Genomic DNA, 27,659 nt, shown 5'->3' with positions numbered 1-27,659 from the left:
GTTCAGATTGTCTTAAATTGTCACAGACTGCATGCACACTGCCATTTCCATTTTCATTAACTTAATCGTCCCCATTTAACCAGACCTGGTGTGAAGAAGTAAGTTTGAAGTGAAGTCTTATTACCCAATATCCAACCATTTTTCCTGCTTCTGTTTCAGAAAACAAGCTGTGTTTCCTTAACAGTGAACTCTCTCTGTATCCCTGCTTTCTAAGCATGAGCCACGATGATCAGAATATTTAGATCCAGCTTTACACAGGTCAGAATCCATAACCCCAATTATAACGCATTTTTAACATATTTTCAGACATTAAGCTCCAAGTTCAAATCCAACTTCTGAAAGATATTACATTAATTTTCCAGTGTTTGATTGCTTTAAGCATGAGCTTACTGGAAATGATAAAGTTTCTGACCATTTGTAAAACATCCAGGTCAAAACAACCAGATGTTTTACATTCTGCTGTGTTTTGTAGGGACTGTATGAATGAATTGAATTGTTCCTTCATTAACTCAATGCACAATCATTTATGTTCAAAATGTCACTTGAATCTTTACAATTGTTCCCAAACCAGCTCTTCAAGTCTAAATAAAGCTTTTTTTCCAGTATTAGGACAGCAAAGCTGCAGCTTTAACAAGAATTGCAGTGCTGGGAGACCAATTGCTTTTTTAAGTTCTCCATCAAACTGAGCTGGAATGTTTGCTATGAGAACACATTCCTGATCACTCCATTTGTTTGGAGGACTCTGACGACCTTTTCATCTGTTAGAATTTTCACAACTGCATGCCTGATGTGGCCAGAGCTAAAATTAACATCAAAATTTGACTTTGGCAGTCAGACGCATTGGCAGGAGTCTGTATAAAAGCTGAGGAGAATACAATCAGAGCACAAAAGACGACTTGGTCTTTGGAAGCATATCCAATATTTCCTGGCCATCCAGGGTTGCGAGAAAGGAGCTGGTGAAATTGAGTTTTGAGATTTAAAGTTTATCTGCCTTCGATGAGTGTAAAATCCTCTACTGCTTTCAGATCTGAGCATTGCTTTCATCAGAACACCACTTCCTCCTCTTCTTCTTTGGGTCCAAGTTTGGATCAGTGCATGGATAAATCAAGAGGCCTCTTTGGGGACGAGTTTGAGAAGTCCTCAATCCTCCATGGAAGCTTCTTGAGGCCCCGGAGTGAGCAACTTGGATATTCGGGTAAGTGCAATCTGTCCAGAGTTGTCCGTACTGACATTTATCAACACCAGAAATTGAATGGGTCTCCTCGTTTGAGTATTTAAGGTGATGCTGTGTCTGGCATCTGAAAAGAATTCACACAGAAAATCGATCTAATTCCACAAAAACAGAAAGTAATGATCAACAAATCTCAGAAAAATCAAGTCATTGTGACCAAGAGTGCAATGATATTCCCCAGGCAATTATAATTAAACACAGCTTAAATACTTTGAAGTAAAGATAAAAATGCAAGTGAGGAAGATAAAGTTAAATGAAAGTATTCTGCAAAATTTAAATTAAAATAATTTATACTTTGAAATGATGTCCATACATTAGCTTGTTTTGGAAGTGTGCATTTAACTGAATGCGTGTGGTTATGCATCTGTATTTAAGTTCATACAGGGTATATATCAAGACATGTAGAAGTGATACTGGAATAAGAATAAATTCTACTTTTGTATGCTAATCATGGGGCAGGAAACTAACTAAGGTACAAAACTAGTCAACATCTAATAAACAAAGAAGTCCCATAGTAGAGCAGCAGATTGAGAAAGGACAGAGAAAAAATCTTAGGATCAAAACCTTTCGACTGCCCTGAGTTAATTTGGTACACTGACTGTGCGAGTGAATTTTAGTTCTGCATTACTGTCTCAACCTTGGTGTGACATTCCAAAGTTTAAAATGTTAGCCATTTTAAAATGCTTGTTTTGAAACTTTCTTTTGTGGGATTGTGTATGCCAGTGAATATGCAAAGTCTGAAAAACTACTTAATTTGTTTTACTACATTTCTTGTTTGGAGGAATGCTTGACAGCAATTACACTTAAATGTTACTCTATATAACACAGTCAGATGTTTATCCTTCCAATAGTCAAGTGTAAAAATTGCATATTGACCTGCAAACATCTTCCTTAATCTGTACTTGTAGAAACCATGACAATATGCTAAACTTATTGGTAACACATCATTGTAGAACAATTTGAAAATCTCAAGTGTATTTCAAAAGTTGAGATACTTGACCAGTACAATGAGTTTCAATCTACGTTGCTGATCGATAAAGTTAGTGCTCTGATTATCAAGGTCATAGATTACAATATGTATAATGAGTGACCCACTAAAGATTGAATAACCTCAGGTGACTGACTGTGTGGAGTTTGCACATTCTCCCCGTGTCTGCGTGGGTTTCCTCTGGGTGCTCCGGTTTCCTCCCACAGTCCAAAGATGTACAGGTCAGGTGAATTGGCCATGCTAAATTGCCCTTGGAGTTAGGTGAAGGGGTAAATGTAGGGGTATGGGTGGGTTGTGCTTCGGCGGGTCGGTGTGGACTTGTTGGGCCGAAGGGCCTGTTTCCACACTGTAAGTAATCTAATCTAATCTAATACAAAATCCCTAGAGTTCAGAAGTTGCTCAGTGTCTTTTATGCACAGATGTCCACACGCATAAAGGTACTAGCATGAAGTAAATATGATTAAAAAAATTAAATGCACTGAGAAAAAGGGAGCAGCCATCAGGGTTGAGTGTGTGAGTCACCGTGTTCACACAGAACAGCAAGGTACCGTCTAGTTCAACCTCAGGTGTGTTCATCTTCTATTTTCTGCCTGAATGGAGGTCTGACCCACACAGCACCATGACCTCCACCACATTTAAGCCCCAAATCTATCCCAACCAAAAAAGAGATCAAACCACACACTGTCAGCAGCAATCTGATCCACATTGGCCGTACAGCTAATGGAACAAGTCGTTGTCATGTCTGTAGATCATGGCCCTTGATCAGCAATGGACATGTCTTGCTTTAATTCCAGCTTGCTTTTTTTTCAAAAAGAAGACAACACAGATAAAATGATGGTGGATGTAAATTCAGTGGCTGCCCAGAGAGACACCATGGAATGTCACACCTATGGGTGTCAAGGAAGCTTCAAAGAGATGCATTTAGAAGGGAGAAATGTGCTACAGACTGAACTACCATCGCCGAGAGTTATCTCAGACAGGGAGTAAGGACAGCACTCTGGTTGAGAAACATGGTTTGGGTCTTCCCTTTCAAGAATACTCAGGAATAAGGGTGTCACTTCTGGTCTGTGTTTATTAGTGGCCTGGCATCCTAGTGTATGGATGAGTGTGCTGTGAAGGTCACAGTTTTGAGAACAGCCCATTAAACAACTCTGAACTGAAGGTACAGAAAGGGAAAATAATCTCTCTTGAGTGCTGCCAGCCAGCCATTGCTGAAAGGAACAAGGACAAAAGAATCTCAATCAATCTGCAAGGTCAAGAATCTCAGATTGACTGCCAAATGGTAGCTCCTGGTATTGGTACAGGTAACTACTCAAATGCTGCCGGTGTATCCATTGCGATGGCTGTCGCATTTTACTATCCACTTTTCACAAATGACATAGGGACTAAGTTGTATATCATTTTTAAAAATGTTGACATTATTTTGACTCACTTCTTATTCCTAAACTGTGCATATTCTAAACTGTTGTTATTTCTTCCTGCATTTTAATAAGTAATAAACTCACTTTTTTGTTAACTTAAGAAAGCCTGATTAACGTGGCTCCTTTTAAACCATGAATTGATTTGGTCTGGGAGGAATGCATTCACAAGGAAGGGACCTTTTAAAGTTACCTTTGTTGTGACCAGCTAAGGAATCGAGTGAATAAAAAAGGGGAGACAGTTTATCCCACCTCACGTGGGATCTTGACAATTTGGGATATCCCATCCAGAATTGTAATAATTTAGGGAAATGGGATCTGGTCATAACACTGTCCCCCCAAGAATTCCAAGATGCTATGACAATGTAATTTTCCATACATTGAGCTATAAGTAGTGACCGTAGAGGCTCAGATTTTCTTACTATCACATGATTGACCAGGAATCTCTCTTGCCCTTCCTGCCATTGATACTGGAAGGACATACAACTTGATACTACTTGTTTTGAATACATCTCCCTTGGTCATCAAGAATTGGAAGGGCTCTTCAATCCCGAGTGTCTGACTCAGAGGCAGGGACAGTAGTCATTTTATCACCAGATCTCCTCATAGGTTGTTAGCCGATCACATGGTTGGTGATGGAATTATTACATTTAGTATCCTTTTCTTCAGCGAGTGATGGGCAAATACATGGGGTTTAGGGAAACTCAGTCAAAATTTCTTCCCTGATCTCTTTCTAATGACCCAAGTGGAGGAGTACATTGTGGATTGGCAGATCAAGAGTCAGATGAGATCAGTGTCACATTTCAATATCGAAACGTTGAGGTTTATTCAAGAATGGTCACTTTGGTGAGATGTTCTACGTTTGCCAGCATCTGTTCAACCACACTTAACTATTTTCAGAAAAGGAGGGTAGGGGCTATGAAGTTTAAAAAATATATATAAAATATATATAAAAATATCCAAAGAGAGATAATGAAAAAGATAATGAGAAACTGGGAGAAACTAGGAACCAGCAAATAAAAATATGTTACACAGAAAACAGTTTGTAATTGACCAGACCTCATTATAAAATAGTTCTGTTCGACCTTGTTTAATTTTCTGCATTGTTTGTCTACATCTTATCTCTATAGCATAACAGACTCCATTAAAGGCTCCTGAATAAGATTTGGATAACTCATATTCCAAATGTAACTCCCTACTCACTTCTTGGCATACTGCTTCATCAGATTGAGAACTGTGGCGGCCCATAATAAGCCTGCAGCTGGAATGTTAATAGGATGGAAAAGGTCACTCTGTTGCTTTTGAATTAAAAGTGTCTGGGCATGATAATGACTCATGCATTTTAACATATTGCTGTAGATATCTTTCACATGTTAGATACCAGAGTGTCAGCTTGGCTTATCATCGCACTTATTGACTCAAGCATTAATTTTCAATGACTAAGCATCTACATAGGACTGCATCCAATTAGAATGGAAACCGTCCAACTCTCCAACTTATGCAATAGCATACATTACAGACATTGCCAAATACAAACATAGCTGATGGGATTGTTCAATGTGTTTTACCCCAAAATAGGCCGCCCAGGAAATACTGGAAATGTAAAGACCATGGGAGACAATTACCAGTTCACAGTAGATGTGAGTGACTTCTCACCTGAAGATATTATTGTTACCACCTCTAATAATCAGATTGAAGTTCATGCTGAAAAGGTAAGGCACCATCATCAAGCCTCGATTCGTAATTTGCACATCGAGAATGTGGTGCTGGAAAAGCACAGCAGGTCAGGCAGCATCCGAGGAGCGGGAAGTCGATGTTTCAGGTAAAAGCCCTTCATTAAGAATGAGGGCTCATATTAATGAAAGGCATTTGCCCAAAATGTCGACTCTCCTGCTCCTCAGATGCTGCCTGACTTTCTGTGCTTTACCAGCACCACACTCTTGACTCCAATCTCCAGCATCTGCAGTCTTCACTTTCGCCTTGTAACTTGTATGGTCTAGCATACAATTGAACATCTCCAAAGCACCATATCAAAGTCTTCTGGTCATAAGGACACTTTTCCTTCAGTTCAAAGGAGATTGCTGAAAGATTCTTATCATCTATTAAAAAGAAAGACTTGCATTTATACAGCATGTGTCATGACCCCTCAAAGCACTCTCCAGCCAATAACGGACTATTGAAGTGCAGTTCCGGTAACAATGCAGGAAACACAGCAATCAATTTGTGTACAGCAAACTCCTTCAAACACAAGCATGATCATTACTAAATAATCCATTCTGTATGATGATGTTCACTGTCAGAGAGAAATATTGGCCCAGGACTCTGCTTACTATTGTTCAAAATTGTGTAATGTTCGCCATTACAACACCTGTTTAACGTCCCATCCAAAAGATGGTATCACCAACAGCACAGCACTCCCTCAACGCTGCACTGGAATATCAGCTTAAATTTTGTGCTCATGTCTGGGTTTGGGACTTCACTTCTGACTCAGAGGACAGATTCCTGTTCCCTCCTGTGCTGGGTTTGTGCTGAGGGGGATGGGCAGGAGGACACTGCCAACTTCATGCCTCCACCTCAATTCAGCCCAAGGCAAAAAGGCACATGGATGGCCTTTGTGCCCTGTGCCCATTTACATCCTCACGTAGGTACTTGGTGCTGCCACTGGTCTTGACCCAACAGGGGGTTGCCATGCAACATGCATAACAGGCAAAGCCTAGCATGCTTTCTGATCAGAACAGTATCAATTGGGAATACTTTGTTTCAATGATGCTCAGTGCCTGACTGAAGGACCCAGCAGGGTTTCAACCCCAGGGTATCAATGTGGACTTCACCAGTTTCCTCATTTCCCCTTCCTCTACCTCACCCCAGTTCCAAACTTCCTGCTCAGCACTGTCCCCATGACTTGTCTTACCTGCCCATCTTCCTTTCCACCTATCCACTCCACCCTCCTCCCTGACCTATCACCTTCATCCCCTCCCCCACTCACCTACTGTACTCTATGCTACTTTCTCCCCACCCCCACCCTCCTCTCATTTATTTTTCCATCCTTCAGGCTCTCTGCCTGTATTCTTGATGAAGGGCTTTTTGCCTGGAACGTTGATTTTACTGCTCCTCGGATGCTGCCTGAACTGCTGTGCTTTTCCAGCACAACTCTAATCTAAACTGAAGGACCCAGCATTGGGAAGGAGCCGGGGAATCCATCTGGAGCTGTCCGCAGCTCTTACTGCACTTCCCACGACCACATCCCAAATCCTCTCCTGCCATCTTTTACCAGTGGCTTTGGTTCTGGCCCTTGGGTGAGTGCCATTCCAACAGACGTCACCAACATCTCCTCAGTGGGCAGGATACAGCCCCTTGGACCTGATGTTGCCAGGCCTGCAGGATTAGCCTGGAGTTTCTCCACATAATTGAAGATCAATCTCTAAGAAACCAGTGTGTTCATCCCAGGAAAAATCAGAGCGACGTTACACAGATCATGTTTCTTTTGTCATATACTTTCAACCTCTCTTTTTAACTGATATAAAAATATTGGAAATAGAGGGAGACAGAGGCACTTTGGCTGACAGTCAAGCTTCACAGAGTTGATTAATGAGGCTTTTTACTTTTCAGTTGGCATAGGATAAGCATGAGAATGGAAATGTTGTCCAATTACTGGCTGGAATTTGGGGGAAATCATGTGTGGAAACTTTCAGGAATAGATTTAAGCACAGCAGGCAGGCCTATTGGGCTCCTAACTCCAGAGAAAGTCCCAGAGGCCTATCGAGAGCCTGATTAGCACTTAATACAGGTGACCCCAGAGAGAAGTGACTTGGGGTGTCACCGGCTCACTCAATTGAATGATTTAATTTCCCAAGTTGGACAGCTATTGCGGATTGCATTTGGAAACAGAAATTGTTTTGCAAAGAAAAAGTCATCATTTTGTTCATGACTTTTGGACTGAAATTTAAGATTTTTGTCCTGCGGCTCCAATTATTTGTTGGCTAAGTCCGCCATCACTGGCTCAAGATTCTGCCTAGGGATGAGTGTACTTCCAGTTCCACCTCATCCGTAAAATACTATTAGTTGCATGTACAGTCCGCACTGGTACATGGCATGGTGAAAAGTTGTCCGTAGTGAAAATTTCTCCACATCCCACATTAGACCTCCTGAAATTAATTTGATTTACTGTAGGTTTTAAACAGCCTTAGTCAGATCTTGGACTCAATTGGGGCATGTGCTTTCTCTTGTACACATGAAAGACAGGTGAGCTGGATTTTATCACTTCTAAAAATAACTCTGACACTCAGCGCACTGCCACTTAAGTAATGTCTAAACTTGCTCAATCTCAACTCTTCATCCCAGCAACAAATACGCCAAGATCAATCTCAATACTGGATTTCATTCTAACAATTGCACATTCTAAACAGATCCAAAGCTATTTTCAGCTGAATTAGAGATTTATTTTCTATAAATATCAAAATCAGGGATATGGCACAGATGGGGGCCATTTTGGGCCATCATGGCCAAGCCAGATCTTGAAAGAATTAACTGCTAATCTCATTCCCCTGTCAAGTATTTATCCAACTCCCATTTTGACCATTACGATTGAATCTATATTCACTGTTCTTTCAGGTAATACATTCCAGGTCATCAAAAGTTGCTGCATTCCAAAAAATGACAATGCTCATAAAAATTGGTTTCAGAGGTCTTTTGTCATCTTCTCATTTTATACAAAACGGAAGATAATGCTGCCATCCTGTCAATATCTACAAATATCTTCTCCGTGCTGTATCGATAAAGGTCTAATCTGCTTCAATGCTACACTCTGGCCCAGTACTCTACTCCACATTTTCAGACTAAGCTCAGCTCCTAGTGATTCCATACTTGCACTGAATCGGACCAGACACCAACCAGAAGGTGCTGAAAGGTTGTGCAATAAAGTGTCTATCTCTTGGAAGGAATATGCTTCAAGATAAAGGAAGGTGCAACACTCATAGACTTGAGTGAAGTCCCAATGACCTATTGCTCAGTCTTCTCAAAGAGCATTTTAGCTGTCAAAGTCATGCCCTTACTTACAAGCTCTGCTGTGTGCTAGTATTCCCAGCCAAAAACACTTGCCACCAAAGTAATCGGAAAGCTGGATGGATACACAACTGGTGAGACATTTTCTCTCTTGGGATGTGTATCCCACTATTCAAATCCTGAAATTGTCCCACGGTTTCTCCCATATCCTTTACATGTGATAAACCTTCTTGAGAAGACTTACACTGTCTCACTTTGCCTCTCCAATTTGTACCAGTCTTCTAGTTTTACAGTTAAGAAATCTACATCACGACACCACTTCACATTTCTACTCTGCTCCTCTCTTGCAGAAGAGGACATCAAGTCTTCTAAAAACAGTGGAAAGCAACAAAAGTGGACCACAGAACATTGGTCACGTACTTCAACTCACTAATTGTAACACCCAATCACATTTTGATACTCTCAAAATTATTTTGCATGTTTGTCAGGTTGCTCCATTCATCTATCAATCATTAATTGATAAATTTCTTCCCAGGATCTGTTTTAATTTGTGTTTCTCAATTTAGATGTATTTCCTTTTTTCTTGGTCCTGCTTATCCAGCTTAGTTATCGTGGGTTACCTTATGTCCATGATTTAATATTTTATTCAACAGAATGAGGTCTCTCCCTAACCTGCATTTAACCTGAGTTTCAATGTTTTAAGAAACTGGTCATAGTTCTGAAACAGTTGCATTGCAATTGAAAGTGAACAGCTCATAGCTTTTGACTGGAAGGGTATCTATTACTCTTTCTTGGTGAGATTTACACATGATTCTAGTTCCAATGTAGTTGTGTTTTTTAAAAATAAATTTATGACTCAAGACCTACAGCAAGGTCATTACCCTCTGGGGCAATGAAGAGTCAACCACCTTGCTGTAGGTCTGGAGTCCCATGTAGGCCAGACCAGGTAAGGGCAGTAGATTTCCTTCCCTTAAGGGCAACAGTGAATCATCTGGGTTTTTATTAAAATTAATGGTTAAATTGTTAGCATTAGACTAGTTTTTATTTCAGATTTATATTGAATTCAAATTTCATTGTCTAGCCTGGGATTCTTGATTACTTGTGTAGCAACTTGACCAATAAGCCACCCCTCCTCCCCATCTGAGATGGCTAACAAGCAACTGATTTATAGAAATAAAATTGTTTGAAGAAGTCTCATAAAGGGACATGGGGATATTTGTGCACAAAACCCAGAGAGCCATCTGGGAGCAGTAGGTGATCGAGAAGGCTAATAGAATGTTGGTCCTCATTTCAAGGGGATTGGAGTATGAGTAGGGAAGTCTTACTGCAGCTGTGCAAGGTGCTAGTGAGACCACATCTAGAATACTGTGAGCAATTTTGCTTCCATTATTTAAGAAAAAATATAATTTCATTGTAGGCAGAGTTCAGAGGTTCATTCGCATGATCTTTGGTATGAAGTGATTGTCTTATGAGCAAAGATTAGACAGATAGAGACTCTACTCACTGGAATTTAGAAGAATGAGGGATAATCTCATTGAGACATATAGGATTCCTAAGGGGCTTGGCAAGGGTGTGGGTGGGATGCTCTTCAGAGGATCAATGCTGACTCAATGGGCTGAATGGCCTCTTTCTGCACTGAAGGGATTTTATAAAGGAGTCCCAATTTACGACTGACAAGAGGAGGAATTTCATCTCTCAGAGGGTTGTGAATCCTTGGAACTCCTTGCCACAGAGAGCTGAAGGGGCAGAATCCTTGTGTATATTTAAGGTTGAGATAGATTCTTGATCATTCAGGGAATCAAGGGTTATAGGGAAAAGGCAGCAAATTGGACATGAGGAATGAAGGATCAGCTATGATCCTATTGAATGATGCAGCAATCTCAAAGGGCCAAATGGCCTACTCCTGTTCCTATTTCTTATGGCCTACTACATTTGAAAAATGTATTCCTGGGACATGAACAACATCAACAAGACAGTATTTAATGTGCAGCAAGCCCCAGTTTTTCTGAGGATATTAAATGTTGACCAACCACAAAGCGTGAGGCTGAGATCAAATGAAATTTAAAATAGTCCTGTCACCTCATGATCTAGTCCCACCTGCCAGCACCCGGCCCAATAAAAAAAGGGGCTAGATTGGATTGGGATATCTGGTCAGCATGGACAAGTTGGACCAAAGGGTTTGTTTCCATGCTGTACATCTCTATGACTCTAATTACATTAATGAAAGAGCTGGGGGTTATTCCCATTCCAACCCTTCACATTCCATAAAATACAGTTAGCTCAGCAATCCAACACCATCAGCCAATCTGGGAATTTAAGGAAGGTTAAGATGCCAAATTCAGAGGCTTATCTAGCATTTTGAAAAAAAATGAACTCTTTACTATTTCAAGCTATTGAGCTTGTTAAGGAGCCAATTAACCACAACCTTATTGTCTCACACTCCATTTCTTGGTAGTCAGATGTGAAAATATTTGAGAGTAACTCACTCTGCTTATGAGGAGGCAACTCTTGTGTGATTGAAAAGACCTACATGCAGGACTATAGATACATATAGCAGCAGAGTCTGCTGCTAAAGGTGGGAGTGCCGGTTATTATTAGACTTTATTTATTCACTGTGTTTACTTTATCGTCACAAATAAGAGAGAGTGAAAGGAGAGGGGTCTTTGAATTGGTGGCAGTGACCGACTTTCAGTTTGTGGCTTAGCCCTTCGCCCAGCTGATATCTGGCCTAGATGTAAAATTGGGTGAGGAATCTCCAATCTGAACATAAATTGTGCCCCTATGTGTTGAACAGTCCAATATTTCATTCACCAATTGAAACAGGCAGGAGGAGGTAAACCACACACTTCCAGTTACACCTCTCTCATCCCACCAGAAACAATAAAATCCAGGCCCCATTTCCCAATTTGCCATTATGGGAATAGGGACTCGCTAAGACTGAGTCGCTGGATCTAGTCCTGCATCAACTAGGCTATTATAGCAACTGTGTAAGGTCACTAAGAACAGAAAACACAGCCCAGGACCATATTTGATATGAACTGTAGATTAAAATAAATTTCAAAGTTTGTGAGAGAATTTGTAGCTCGGGTGCTCGTTGTTGTGGTTCTGTTCGCCGAGCTGGGAATTTTTGTTGCAGACGTTTCGTCCCCTGTCTAGGTGACATCCTCAGTGCTTGGGAGCCTTCTGTGAAGCTTCACAGGAAGCTCCTAAGCACTGAGGATATCACCTAGACAGGGGACGAAACGTCTGCAACAAAAATTCCCAGCTCGGTGAACAGAACCACAACATTAAAATAAATTGCTGTAAAATTCAGCAAGTCTGGCAGCATCTGTTGGAGAGAAAACAGAGTTACCATTTCAGGTCCAGAACTGATGGTAGCCAATATACTGAAGACAAGTGGTGGAGGCAGCAGGGATGTAAAAAGTAAGCGATAAGTGGAAATGGAGCCCAGAGTGAAAGAAAGTCAGTTAGGCAGACAAAGGGATGGATAATGGGAGGCCATTTCAGAAGGGAAGCCTATAGCCTTCAGGACTCAATATCGACTTCAACACCTTCTTCCATGTCCTTTACCCACACCAAAACCCCTGTCATGTCACGGGCTACTTTCAACACAGGGGCCATTCCTGATGAAGGGCTCCGGCCTGAAGCGTCAATTTTCCTGCTCCCCGGATACTGCCTGACCTGCTGTGTTTTTCCAGCAACACTCTCAACTGTGTGTTTCAGCACAGCCAACCCATTTTCACCTACTTTCCCCATTAGCATCTCTTCTTTCCTCCTTTGTTTTACTTTAATGAAATGTAGATATGTTTTGCCTGTTGGAAAATGTTGGAACAAGTGGTGCAAAGCCTTATTGCCAAAACCACAAGCTGGGAAATTGGGGGTGACGTCCATGATTATCTGTCTGATAACTTTAATAGGCAGAACGTTGCGAGCTGCCACATATGCTTTCCCAAAATGTGCCACTACAGAAAGAGAAAATTAACCCTTTAACACACACTTTGTCCATGTATCACTTTCATCATTCTTCCCTGAATCTCCCCTGTAAATTTATGAATAATAAGTGGTCAAATTATTTAATTTGTGCATCTAGCTTACAATCTACGTCTAATTTAACACTAAAGCAATTAAAGTGTTAAAGACTGTCATGTCTCCAGTACTATTTTATGGCATTGAAAATAGTATCAACACAAATTGACAGCTCTTGTACTCACAACAAGAAACCTACTGCACATTATTATCACAGTCTATACATGCGTGAGGTCATATCCTTGAGGAAATATAGGACATTGGCTAAGTGGCCTCATTTTGCTCTTATATCCTGTTGGCTGTTGGGTTTAGCAGCATTTCTGGAGAGAAAGTAGTGTTAATGTTTCAGATCCAGTGACTCTTCTTCCATTATTAAGGAATTATTAACTCTGCTTCCTCTCCACAGGTGCTGCCAGAAGTGCTGAGTTTTTCCAGTAATTTCTGTTTTTCTCGCACAATTTCATGATGGCTCAGTCCACATGTGGGAGCAGGCACCATATTCTCACAGGCTCAATATCAAGCAATTTTTTTTTAAATTTTCAGCTTGCTGCAGATGGAACTGTCATGAACACATTCACACACAAATGTCAGCTACCAGATGATGTGGACCCCACCTCTGTGACCTCCGCCCTGGGTGATGATGGGACGCTGACGATTAAAGCAAAGAGGCACCCAGCCAAGCACACTGAACATGTGCAACAGACTTTCCGAACTGAAATTAAGATCTGAGCAGGCAAGGGATGAGAGCTACGTCATGGTAATGCTGGGAGGTGTTTGATAATGCCAGTGGTAGTGATTCAGTCATGCAGAATACTGCATGTGCTGGTGTCTAATTCACACCTCACCCAACCAACATACCATTGTAAAATATCATCTCAACTCTTGTAGGCATGGAAACATTGAACAAAGCCTGTGCAATAAAATATTTGACACTTTCTATCACATTATTTAGTAATTCCATTTATATTATGTATCCATGACTAATCTACGACTCACAAGACAGTGGCAGACTTGTTTGAATGTTTTCTTGTTCCAAAATGACTGATACTTTCATTACATGGAGACAACAAAGCTCTGAGTGTGTGAATGGTCTTCTATTGTAAGGTAGAATAGATCAGAAACATTGGTAGATTATTTTATCATTTGACCCTTCCTAGGTTTAATTTTTCTGTGTATGTGTTTTGTATATAGATTTGCATCATAATGCTGTATTTTGTTCTTTGACAAGTGATTAATTTCTGTCACTTAGATGAGTGCATAAGAGTGTATGCTGCTAATAGGGAAATAGTTTCAGAATACAAGAATATAAGACTCCTTAGGATTAGGAAAGGACCATTAGGTCCAATAGTCCTGCCATTTTGTCATTGATTAAATGAAACATTATTTAATATAGCCAAAATTTCTTAGTCTTCACATAGGCCACAATATTGCATTACATAAATGTAGTCATATTGAAGTTGTAGGGCACGTTACCCCTCTAATATATGCAAAATTGTCAGTTTGGAAACAACTTTTCTGAGAGGCTTCACTATGCTTCCCTACCACTATCCCCTCCCCCATTCCACCCACCACTCCCCACCTCCCCTTTCCCACCACATGCCCTCTCCCCCACCTCAGAAAACACAGTCCCACATTGCTGTTTGTGCAACGTTGCAGCATTCACATTAGTTCCCATATTTCCCGAAATTAAAACATAGATTACACTTCACATTATAAATACTTCATTGGCTGTTTAAGGGCTTGTGAAGCCCTGAGGTTGTGAAAGTTGCCATATACATGTAGGTTTGTACTTTCCTTCTGTAATACCCCAACCTTCCAATCAAGCTGCCAGTTCTGTTATGAATATCCTAAATGTTTTGATCTGATACTTGGCAGACTATGACAGGCATTTATTGCTTTACTTTGTATCAATTTTATTCTCATTCATTTAAATTATGTCCTCTGGTCTTAATTTCTTGGTTTACTGCAGATTAGTATTCCATATTTACACTGTTTATACCATTTAATAAAATATGCCTCGATGAGAAAGGCCTTGGCCATCTTCCCTCTGAAATATAAAACTTGTTTAAATTTGTAGATCATTCCCTTATCACAACATTGTTTCCCAGTGTCATGAGCTCCTCAGCATCTCACTCGAGACATTAGCGTGTACTGTATTGAGAACAGAGCCAGACCTTACTGTGTAAGAGTGATGGGCTTTGTCTTCAACACAACAGCACGGACATTTTCAGATTCAAACTTATTACTTAAAGAAGTTTGGGAGATTTCAAGAAAACACACTGTGAAGTTTCAGGATTTAGAGGTTTTCTGTGCCTTAGTACATTCATTATTCATTAAGGTTCTTGAAGCTCCTCCATTATTCCTCTGTCATACACAATACGATTAAACAAGACAATGTCAGCAACATTCAATTGTGTGATGCCATTCACTCGTGTAGATGATGCTGTTCTTTGTCAACCATCTTTGATCTCTTTTGGAGGTGTTGCGAGGGAAAGCACCATCAATCCAATGCTGATACTAACCTCTTGCTGCTGAAGATCTTGTAATGGCACTTTTAGTAAGATCACCCATTGAAGCAGACAATCACTTAAGTTTGTTTCAACAGGAACTGAAGAAATAGACACAGGACAAGACCTGGTAGATGCTTCATTTTTGCACACTATTGAATATCTTTTTCCCTTTGGCCCCAAAATCTATCAATCTCTGATTCAGAATCCCCAACAACTGAGCATCCATCTCTGGGAAAGAGATTTTCATCTACATTAAGTGAAGATGTTTCTCTTCATCCAAGTCCCAAATAGCCAATCATTTATCTTAATTTTGTGACCCCTGGTTCACTCCCTAGCCAGAGCTTAAGAACATGCATACATTTGACAGACAAAACAGTATTAACGAATCATGGTTGTTTGAGTTTTAAATTCAATCTATGTATGCTTTTGAATCCACACGCAGTAAAAACATGCCATTTTGGAAAAGATCTTATGAAATATTCTTGATCGCATATTTTTATCCCATTCTAATGTTTACCATACTTATATTCAGTACTATTATTGGTGTTACTTTAAAAAGTAAATGTATTTCCTCTTTCCTATTATAGCTAATAGAATTCCACTGTCGTTGTGCTAAAATAAATAAATATACTTCATTCTGTTGTCAAGGAAGTTGAGTCTTTATTGTTCTGGAAATTTTGACTTGTGACATGTCTTCATGAAATGATACATCTTCATTGCTCTAGAACAATATGTTTTTGTGCTGCTTAAGAGATATCCAAATCAGGACACACCCTGATGAGTACTGACCCCTGCCATTGAACCTCATGTGCTCCAATGCTCCTGTTTTCATCGCTAGGACAACATCTCAGAGCAATGACAAAGAGGTAATGCAGGCAATTAGTGGGCTTCAAACACAAGCAGACCTAAAGGAAATGCAGCAAAATTTGGTGATGATTACCCATTACCATCTTGTACCAGTGCCAATGCTTAGCCTGAGAATGGGAGTGCTCAGTCCCATGATCCCCACATATTCCACATATTTCTCTCTCTTTCTAAGGTTTTTCTAGACATCCATATCATAGGATCATAGTCATCACATCACAGAAAGGAATTCCATTCAGCCCATTGAGTCTATGGAGGCTCACTGCGCAGCATTCCTGTCAGTTCTGCTGCCCCACTCTATCCCAATAGAGCAGTGAATTTATTGTCTTCAATTGTCCACTCAATTTCCTTCAGAAATCATTCGTCATCTCATTTCCATTGCCATTATGGGCAGCAAGTTCCTGGACATTACAACTTGCTATACAATTCTTTCTTCCTCCTCTTGCCCAGCATCTCTCACATCCGTGTCTCACAGATCTTGTGTCACCCCAAATGCTTTAAGTTGTCTACCCCATTCAATCCAGCAATAACCTTCTACAACTCTATCTAATTTACCATTGATCTCTTTTGATCCAAATCAAAAGGAAGAACCAACAAAACTTGGAAGTTACAACTGGTTCAAACTCATCTTGTGTACATTAATATGGAATTTCAGTTTGGACTAATCCTGTCTTTTCCAAGTTTAAGTTGTTTCTTCTACTTTCACCATGTAGCCTGTGCCTTAGCAAGCCTTAATCTTGTAAAATTCCCCATCCCTGGAATTTGTATCGCTACTTTAGTTGATATATTAATATTAATATATTTAGTTAATATATTTCTGTCCCAAAAATGGCTTTTACAAATACCTCACCTGTTCCTCATTGCTTCACTGAAATAATCGTAATTCTTATTGCTGTTTCTGTGCCTGAGCAGGATGTGGCCTAGATTAAAAGACCTCTGACTCAAACAATACACCCACTCCTTGGCAAGACTCACAGTTGCTTATCTACTTAAAACCATATTTCTATTTAAGGCAACAAGCCTTTTGCTATCTGACACTTTCTTGGACAGTGAGAAGACAAACTCTTCGCAATTAGGCAGTGGAGATGGAGACTAGATCATTTATTGCGTTCTCACAGACTGCACATAAAGTAAGGCCCATCCCTTATCTTTAAGTCAGCCCCAGCAAACACTTGATCATACCACACTCCATCTGAGACTATTACTAATCACATTGGAACATATATTCGTGAACACTGAAAACAGAATTTCAAATCTTCATGCACGGCCACTTGAAAGTTGTTGAAGCAGTGAGCTCATTTCTGTTCGGTTGTGGCTCTGCGATTGTACTTTGACTCTCACTGGCGTTTCCAACAGCAGTCATACAAGCAGATGAATCATCCCTCACTCATTCCCCAAGTAAACAGGTGATATAAGAACATTTCAGCAAAGGAAATCAACAACTGGCTGAATAACTCTGTCATGGTACAGTGACGAAACAAGTGAGATTTTCTCATTTTTGCTTTGAGTGCAGAGGTGAGTGCGATCGGTGGCAGCTAAGATGTCACCCCTAAGAAGACACATCTACCTCTGGAAAAAAAACAAGAGAAAATCAGAGTGAAGGAATGCTGTTCATGAACAGCAGCACTGACACTAGGTTTGTGATACTGGTATCTGTCACGGCAGTGCTCCTCAAATATCATCATACTCAGCTCCATGAGATATATGTATATTGAACATCTTTACTTACCCTCCATTCTCTCTGCCCCCAATACAGTCTCCACAGAGTACCTGACTCAGTCAGCACACTGATTTGCCATGGTAAGCCCTCCATACTCTCCAGATGGGACAAATATTTCTGCAATCCTGAACCCCTAACCACTACTTGACATCCCTCTGCCATTAGTTTTGCCCCTCCTGACCATTGCCTCACTCCTATACCATCTCATTCACTGCCCCCGCAACTGTTCTCAATCCCTTGCAATCTCTCCCCTACGCCAGATCTCACCCACCACCCGGCAACTATCATGACCTTCCAAATACCCTGCAACTACAATCTACCACTGTTCTTCTGCTCACTCCTCCGCTGTGTCTTTCTGTAGCAGGCTTTCCTAGTCAGGGTGTTTTCCATCCATTCAGGACCCAGCCCCACACTCCCAAACTCTGAATTTACAGCCCTTTAAAAACAGGGGCTAAAGTCATCCCAGGCAGCAGAATGTGGATTTGTCATGTGCTCCAAATCCATCCAACTTAAAAATCAAAGCCATATTTCAATTGCAATCAATTAAATAATTTAACAGTGAAAAATCATGATTATGTAACCAACATACTGATTGCATATTGAATTCCAAGGTAGTGAAGGCATTTTCATGCCTTAAGCATGATCCATGTGTCTTCAAGCTGGTGCAGTTAGAGTGGCAAAAATGTTTACACTATCATGTTTGTAACTGATGTAAAATGCTAAACCTGTTGTCTTCAGCACACAAACCTCAAAACATTTCCTCAACAAAATACTGCAATTGTTGGCAAATAATAAACACAGTTCACCTCATCATCTGAAGTGAGATTTGTCATGAGTTTATAAACACCAGGCCGGAATCTACAAATTTTTAAACTGAGATTTTAGCTAATTCCAAGGAATATCCAGAATCTTAAAAACCCAATCAGAGAGAATGCATCTAGTAACAGGAAATGGACCAAAATAGATAAATGAAGTAACTGCAGGGATTACTCTTAAAAAACTGACTGGCATGGTGGCTCAGTAGTTAGCACTGCTGCCTCACAACACCAGGGACCTGGGTTCAATCCCAGCCTTGGGTAACTGTCTGTGTGGAGTTTGCATATTCTCCCTGTGTCTGTATGGGTTCCCTCCAGGTGCTCTGGTTTCCTACCACAATCCAAAGGTGTGTAGGTGAATTGATCGTGCTAAATATAATATATGTATATTAGGTGCATTAGTCAGGGGTAAATGCTGGGTAATGAGTCTGGGTGGGATACTCTTCAGAGGGATGATGTGGACTTTTTGGGCTGAAGGGACTGTTTCCACACAGTAGAGATTCTAAATGATATAGTTTGATTCTCAAAGATATAGTTTGAAAATTACAGAAATAAGACAGAAGTCAATGTGCTAAATTTGTGGAAAAAATAGAAAGGATGAAGAGGGACAAGAAAAAATTAAATGGGAATACTGGTGAAAATCAAGAAAACAGGAAAGCAGTGGGAAACCTTTGAAATGGTGACCAATAGAGTCCAGAAAACATATAACTCACTAAAAAGTGAAACAAACTCGCCAATAATTAACCACCAAGCAAAAACAAGGATCTGTACAAGGAAAACTTTTAAACCAATGGAAAAGACCTAGACAACAAAAGCAAGGATTACAAACTGAGATATTGAATGGTAGCAAAGGATCAAAAACAATTAGGAAAACAATGATAAGTCTCAAGGAAGAAAACGAAGAATTGTGATGTGTTACCCAAACATGATAACAAAAAACCTCAGGGAAAATTGCTGGTGGGCTAGTTATCAGCTAATGTAATTCCTGTATCTAAAAAAGAAAGGAGTTAAATGACATCAAGAGATCTATAACCAATTAACCTAATGCTGGTAGTAGGAAACGTCATGTAATTCCTGCTGAAGGGCATAATTGAAACAGAAAGTGAAGTCAGACTGGACCGATCTCTTTCCATTCTTTGAAGAGGGAACAAAAGATTAGACAAGGGTAATGTAGTGCAGACAATATATTTGGATTTTTCAAGTATTTCCACAGGGTACTGCATGGTAGATATGTGACTAAAGTCAGAATATGTACAATTGGGATAAAGTAGACTGGACTGTAAACTGGTTACGAAACAAGAAACATAAAGGAGGATTAAAAGGAGTCACCCAGTTTTGGCAAAAAAGTGGGAAGTAATGTTCCACAAGAATCAGTTTTGGGACCACATTTCAACACAAAGAAGACTTGGATTTGGGAATTTGAAGCATAATTTTGAAGTGTGAGGTCAAAACAAAACGGGGCTTTTGTTAATACTGTCGAGGACTGTGACAAATACAGGAAGACATAAAAAACTTGCAGAATAGATAGAGTCATAGAGATGCACAGCATGGAAACAGACCCTTCGGTCCGTCCTGTCCCTGCCAACCAGATATCCCAACCCAATCTAGTCCCACCTGCCAGCACCCGACCCGTATCCCTCCAAATCCTTCCTATTCATATACCCATCCAAATGCCTCTTAAATGTTGCAATTGTACCAGCCTCCACCACATCCTCTGGCAGCTCATTCCATACACATACCACCCTCTGCATGAAAAAGTTGCCCCTAAGTCTCTTTTGTATTTTTCCCTCTCACCCTAAACCTATGCCCTCTCATTCTGGACTCCCCAACCCCAGGGAAAAGACATTGTCTAGTTATCCTATCCATGCCCCTCATAATTTTGTAAACCTCTATAAGGTCACCCCTCAGCCTCCGACGCTCCAGGGAAAACAGCCCCAGCCTGTTCAGCCTCTCCCTATAGCAAAAATCCTCCAACCCTGACAAAATCCTTGTAAATCTTTTCTGAACCCTTTCAAGTTTCACAACATCTTTCCGATATGAAGGAGACTAGAATTGCATGCAGCATTCCAACAGTGGCCTACCCAGTGTCCTGTACCACCGTAACATGACCTCCCAATTCCTGTACTCAATACTCTGACCAATAAAGGAAAGCATACCAAATGCCTTCTTCACTATCCTATCAACCTGCGACTCCACTTTCAAGGAGCTGTGAACCTGCACTCTTTGTTCAGCAACACTCACTAGGACCTTACCATTAAGTCAGGTGGCATCCAAGGAGCAGGAGAATCAACACTTTGGGCATAAGCCCTTCTTCAGGAATGAGGAAGGTGTACCAAGCAGGCTAAGATAAAAGGTAGGGAGGAGGGACTTGGGGGAGGGGTGTTGGAAATGCGATAGGTGGAACGAGGTTAAGATGAGGGTGATAGGCTGGAGAGGGGGTGGTGGCGGAGAGGTCGAGAAGAAGATTGCAGGTCAAGAAGGCTGTGCTGAGTCTGAGGGTTGGGACTGAGATAAGGTGGGGGGAGGGGAAATGAGGAAGCTGGAGAAATCTGCATTCATCCCTTGTGGTTAGAGGGTTCCTAGGTAGAAGATGAGGTGCTCTTCCTCCAGGCATCGCGTTGCCTGAAGAAGGGCTTCTGCCCGAAAGGTCGATTCTCCTGCTCCTTGGATGCTGCCTGACCTGCTGCGCTTTTCCAGTAACACATCTTTCAGCTCTGATTTCCAGCATCTGCAGTCCTCACTTTCTCCGTACCATTAAGTGTATAAGTCCTGCTAAGATTTGCTTTCCCAAAATGCAGCACCTCGCATATATCTGAATTAATCTCCATCTGCCACTCCTCAGCCCATTTGCCCATCTGGTCAAGATCCTGTTGTAATCTGAGGTAACCCTCTTTGCTGTCCACTACACTTCCAATTTTGGTGTCATCTGCAAACTTACTAACTGTACCTCTTATGCTCGCATCCAAATATTTATGTAAATGACAAAAAGTAGATGACCCAGCACAGATCCTTGTGGCACTCCACTGGTCACAGGCCTCCAGTCTGAAAAACAACCCTCCACCACCCTCTGTCTTCTACTTTTGAGCCAATTCTGTATCCAAATGGTGAGTTCTCCCTATATTCCATGAGGTCTAACCTTGCTAATCAGTCTCCCATGGGGATCCTTGTCGAACACCTTACTGAAGTCCATATAGATCACATCTACTGCTCTGCCCTCATCAATCTTCTTTGTTATTTCTTCAAAAAACTCAATCAAGTTTGTGAGACATGATTTCCCACGCACGAAGCCATGTTGACTATCCCGAATCAGTCCTTGCCTTTCCAAATACATGTACATCCTGTCCCTCAGGGTTCCCTCCAACAACTTGTCCACCACTGAGGTCAGGCTCACCGGTCTATAATTCCCTAGCTTGTCTTTACCGCCCTTCGTAAACAGTGGCACCACGTTTGCCAATCTCCAGTCTTCCGGCACCTTACCTGTGAGTATCGATGATACAAATATCTCAGCAAGAGGCCCAGCAATCACTTCTCTAGCTTCCCACAGAGTTCTCAGGTACACCTGATCAGGTCCTTAGGATTTGTCCACCTTTAACCGTTTCAAGACATCCAGCACTTCCTCCTCTGTAACCTGGACATTTTGCAAGATGTCACCATCTATTTCCCTACAGACTATATCTTCCATATCTTTTTCCACAGTAAAAACTGATGCAAAATATTCATTTTGTATCTCCCCCATTTTCTGCAGCTCCACACAAAGGCCATCTTGCTGATCTTTGAGGGGCCCTATTTTCTCCCTAGTTACCCTTTTGTCCTTAATATATTTGTAAAAACCCTTTGGATTCTCCTTAATTCTATTTGCCAAAGCTATCTCATGTCCCCTTATTGCCCTCCTGATTTCCCTCTTAAGTATACTCCTACTTCCTTTATTCTCTTCTAAGGATTCACTTGATCTATCCTGTCTATACTTGACATATGCTTCCTTCTTTATCTTAACCAAACGCTCAATTTCTTTAGTCATCCAGCATTCTCTATACCTACCAGCCTTTCCTTTCACCCTGACAGGAATATACTTTCTCTGGATTCTCGTTATCACTGTAAGTAATCTAAAAAAATGGACCACACCATTTTATGTCTTTGGAGCTTTGGAACCAGTGTTGCTTTGTCACAATCACCAAACAATCAAGGATAGAACTAGCACTGAGGATGGAATTTTTCTGTTCTGGTGTACAGCTTTGGCAGAAGATGTGAGTGTGAGTGTCACTTATGTTTGAGGCAAGTCAACCTTCGCATGTTTAAAGCTACATGCTTCCTTCATTCTTCAGAGAGATTTATTGTGGAATATATTTTGAAACATTGCCTTCCCAAAAGTTTCGCAATCATTAACTGTTCTGGATTGCTCATAAAATCTGTTTCTATTCCAAAATGTTCCCATTATGGAGGGAATTCCAGTTTTGCTTCATATCCTCTGCCATTTGAACAGGAACTAGGTAAAGGAGAAATTGCAGACATTTTCTCTGTCACTGTTTTTCTCTGCAACACAAATTCCCAGCTCGGCGAGCAGAACCACAACAACGAGCACCCGAGCTACAAATCTTCTCACAAACTTTGAACTGTGTTTTTTGTAACTGTGGCTTGCTTCTTTGTTCTTCGTTTCTATTTTCAGCGACAGCTCTGCACATATTTGTGCATTCCAAATGAAGGGCTTTTGCCCAAAACGTTGATTCTTCTGCTCCTTGGGTGCTGTCTGACCTGCTGTGATTTTCCAGCACCACACTCTCAACATATTTGTGTGCCTCAGTCAGAAGGCGTGCCTTCTTACAGCTTTGAAGCAATCACATCCATGTCATCTCTATTACCATATTTTGCATGTACAATGCAGAAGTGTGTTCAGCATGAAGTCTTTACTGAAGGCATAGAGTCATACAGCAAGGAAACAGACCTTTCAGTCCAACTAATCAAAGCTGACCATGTTCCTAAACTAAACTAGGCCCACTAGTTTTCTTTTATAAGAACTCAATAGTCATGCTGATTTGCAGAGACTCAACATCTAACATTTCTTGCTTCTGAGATTCTGCAAGTGGACCACAAGAAGTGTTCCAGAAATGCTTCAATTCTCCAGAAACTTCCCAACCAGACACCAATGTGTCATTAATGCTTACAGTAACCATTGAAGGTGGTTTGGACAGCTTCATTGTTATTGTGAACTTAAAATATCTGCCTACAGTGTTTGAGCTTCATGGCAGAGGTCACATGACATTGGTAGACTAAGAAGAACATTTGTACAAGATTGTATTTCAATCCAAACAGTCAACAGTAACTCCTGGGAAATTGGTTGTCCAGTCTAGGAGACTCTGGGCAAACTGACAGGACTAAAGCTCTACCAGCGAAAGAAACAGACTGTCTATAATCTGCACAAATCAATGTTGTATTTGGTAGTGTATCAACCTACTGTGGCAGCACAATATTCTTGCTTATGAAATGATTCTCACTTGATGTCAGTTTTCAGCATACAACAATGTGAAAACATGAAAGGAAAATGTGGGAAGGATCACAGTTTGAATTGGGGTGACCATGGAAGGGATTTCTGCTATCTTGGTCCGGTCTGGTCTATCTAGGTTTGTCCCAGTCCCCTTAATGCTGATTCATTTGGTAAATCTAGTCTGCTCTGCTCTACCAGTAATCTAGACATTGGCTGAAGTAATTCTAACTCTTTTACTACACCTTTGGTTAGAACCATGTCTCTCTAAGTACAGAGTGTTTCTATCAATATCCTTTTCAGATTGTCGTGCTTATATATCACTGACCAATTTACATTGACCTTTGCTCCACAGACAGAGCACGTATTAATGAGTTCCTGAACCATTTAAGTAAGTTCGACTTTCAGTTGACTACATCTTGCCGAAACTGCTTTGTTCAATTTCCAGAAGGAACACGTTATTGAAATATGTGTCCCATTGTGTTCTGCGAGATAAGGCAAACAGTCACTGGAATATGTTTCAAACAAAGCAGAAGGTCACAAAGGAAACAAACTCGAATTCATGAGGCCAGTTCAGACAAAACAGAATAAAACAGGCCACAGATCAGAAAATGGAGCAAACACAAGTTTTTATTAATCCTTAAATGTCTTTGAGTTTTTAAAGTAAAAGTAAACAACTTTTTCTTTTGCCTAAGAAATTTAGAGATCACACAAGCAGAATAAGGAGGGAAAAGAAAACTAAAGAATAGAGAGAGAGGTACAAGAAATTTATGCATGTAGAGAGGGAGTAACAGGTTTGATGATGGGGGGGACTAGTGGGACACACCATGACATGTTTGTCACTTACAAACTATGTTGATCACATTTATTAAGGTCATTTATGGGTTCCAAACTTTTCTCTGCTGGTTAAAGAGATGGTTGAACTGCTTTGTGGAATAGTCTTAAGCCATTCATCATAAATATGTGTCACAAAATATGGTTTACTTATAAAGTTATGTTTTGACTAGGATTTCATAATTGAAATATGACTGCAATTTTGTGTGACCCCTTAAGAGAAAAGGCATGCATTTGTTGTCAAATCCAAACTTTACGTTTTACTTTGAAACTGCACTGGAGCAAGTGTGTAGTTAAAAGAAATGATTCTCTGGAAACCATGAGCCTGTGAAAAATATGAAACCAGAAGTAAGAAGACCAGATATAGGAAGCTATGACTGTTTTTTTAAAAAAAATGATTCAGCAATTCCCATGGTTCCTATGCATTCTCTAAAATGCTGTGTGACACCATTTTAATTTCAACCTCGGTGTGTGTTGAGCACTTGCCTTTGTCAATGTCGAGAGCTATTTTCAGACTATGACTCATTTGTTCCTTGCTTTATTTTAACTTTATCAGCTGTGTTCTGGAGTCAGTTCAGGAATTCAACAAGGAGACAGAAGCAAAACAGAGGGGCCAGTCTTTTGTCTCAAAGAAGTACAGAAAAAGAAAATAGGGGAGAAAAAGAGATTGAGAGAAAGGTAGACATAGACATGTCACTGATGTTATACGCCTGACATTAACCCAACCCAGTGAAGAGCTGTAAAGCATTGATGCAGAAGATTAAAAATATTGAATATGAAATGAAAATCTTTATCTGCAACTTGCTGCCTTAGCTGTCCATTTTACCCTATTCTGTGCCAGTACCTCACACTTACTGCATTAATATATTGAAATGTTTACCCAGATAATTAGTAGAACATGGATTTTTCTACCTCATGGAATGGCTGGAACATAGAAACTAGGAGCAGGAGTAGTCCATTCAGCCCTTCCATTCTGCTCCATCATCCAATGTTCATGGCTGATCCTTGATCACAGTATCATATTCCCACTTCCTCTCCATTCCAACTGATGTCTTTAATATCTGTAGAAAATGAGACAAATAACAGAGCTGCATTTAAGGGGAAGTTAAAGATATTAATACAACAGAAATGAATGGAAAGACATGGTGATAACATTAGAAAAAGTAGATGAGGATGAAGCTGGTCTGAAGCACAAAAATATTGATAAAAATGAGTTGAGCCAAATGGCTTTTGTCTGTGTTGTAAATTCTACGTAATAGGTAAACTGAAATATTTTTCAGCTGCCTTTATGTGCTGTAACTCAGGAATACTCCTGCAAATGACTTGGGCATGAGGCTTAGGATCAGCCCTTGAGATAAGCAATGCTTGAAAATCCACAAGGCTGTGTTTTGCTAGTGTTGACATCTTTGACCATAAATCCTGCTGACTGCGAATGGGTTAAGATCAATTTGTAGTTGCTGTACCAAGTACATGCACTGTTCGCAAGCTGGACACATGATGGAAAAGTACTAAAACAGGAAAAGCTTTTAAGAACTGGAACATGACACAGCAGTTCACAGTTTTGCGCCAAAACGTATCATGTGATATGCCAGTGAATTGAAAACTGGTTTAAGTCAGGGTTAGCAAAGGTGCAGCAGATGGTGCACCACTTGCACATTATCCTGCTACCAAAGTAAGTGCGTTTTAGTGAAACACATAAATATCGATGGATGCCTGGAACTTTGTTACTCAAAGTAAGAGTTGTGTTGACTTTGAGAAGATCATAGCTCCTGATAAATATCCTACTTGTGAGTATGATTGCTCCCATCACTCGTTTTTAAGAATGCATCTGTCCAAGACAACTTTATCACAGGCTGAGAGTTTCCAGTGAATGTATCAGCATTGTTTGAATATGTGCATCCCACTGAGCAAGACTCCAAAAGTACACATTCAGACCACTGAGTTTTAGTGCTAATACAGTCTTTGATCATGAGAATATCACTGCCAAGCCTGATTCCCTCCTCACACAATATTCTGGGAATCAAACCTTCCATCAGAAAGCGTTGGAGATCAGGAATGTGAACTGTGCTCTATTCATCACTCATGCCATGAACTCCAATGCCAAACATAGTGTCCCTACTGCCATATCCTTTGAGATCTTGTAACAGAATGTGCTAGAAGCTCTCCAATGAGATGTGTCTATAAAGGGGTCAGACAGATTGAAAATCAACCTGCAAGTCCTTCCAACAAATACTAACGGTAGGCAGTAAGAGTGGGAGAGATTCCTGGTCAGTCATGTAATGGAAAGAAAGTTGAAGTCTCTACCATCACTATCCATAACTCCAGACTACAACATTCATGTTGTCACAGTAACTCGACTTCACTGAATAAACTGCTATATGATCTCAACTGGACAAGTCGGATTACAGACCTCTGGCTTGAGGTATCAGATGTTAAACCTTTGTAATTGGCTACTGTGTAATTTTAATTAATTATAACTTGAATTAACTGTATCTGTACAGTGTAATTGTGACACATTGCTGCCATTCCAGCAGAGGTGAATTAACTGAGCACTAGGTAAGAATTAAACAGCAGTGATTCAGCAGTAATGAAAAAGAGAAATAAAAAAGACAAAGCAACTTATTTAATTACATAAAACTGTTAAAATGACCTTAAAATATTCAGCAAAACTCAGGGCAGTGATGGCCTCCTGATATTATCACGAGACTATTAATCTGGAGACCAGGGTAGTGTTCTGGGTCCTGCCATGGTGGATGGTGGAACTTGAATTCAGTGA

The 27,659-nt window shown here is 40.5% G+C and overlaps 1 protein-coding gene across 1 annotated transcript; it reads left to right on the top strand.

Annotated features, from left to right (window-relative positions):
- Positions 1-800: 800 nt before the first annotated feature.
- On the top strand, positions 801-15,778 carry hspb7 (heat shock protein family, member 7 (cardiovascular)). The gene is made up of 3 exons (XM_060852002.1): positions 801-1,195; positions 5,216-5,349; positions 13,208-15,778. Exons 1-3 carry the CDS (start codon positions 997-999, stop codon positions 13,391-13,393), a joined length of 519 nt encoding a protein of 172 aa, XP_060707985.1. The 5' UTR covers positions 801-996; the 3' UTR covers positions 13,394-15,778.
- Positions 15,779-27,659: the final 11,881 nt, after the last annotated feature.

The sequence above is a fragment of the Hemiscyllium ocellatum genome, chromosome 37 (genome assembly GCF_020745735.1).
Source record: "Hemiscyllium ocellatum isolate sHemOce1 chromosome 37, sHemOce1.pat.X.cur, whole genome shotgun sequence".
Classification (NCBI taxonomy): Eukaryota; Metazoa; Chordata; class Chondrichthyes; order Orectolobiformes; family Hemiscylliidae; genus Hemiscyllium; species Hemiscyllium ocellatum.
This window is presented reverse-complemented; position numbering and strand designations above follow the sequence as displayed.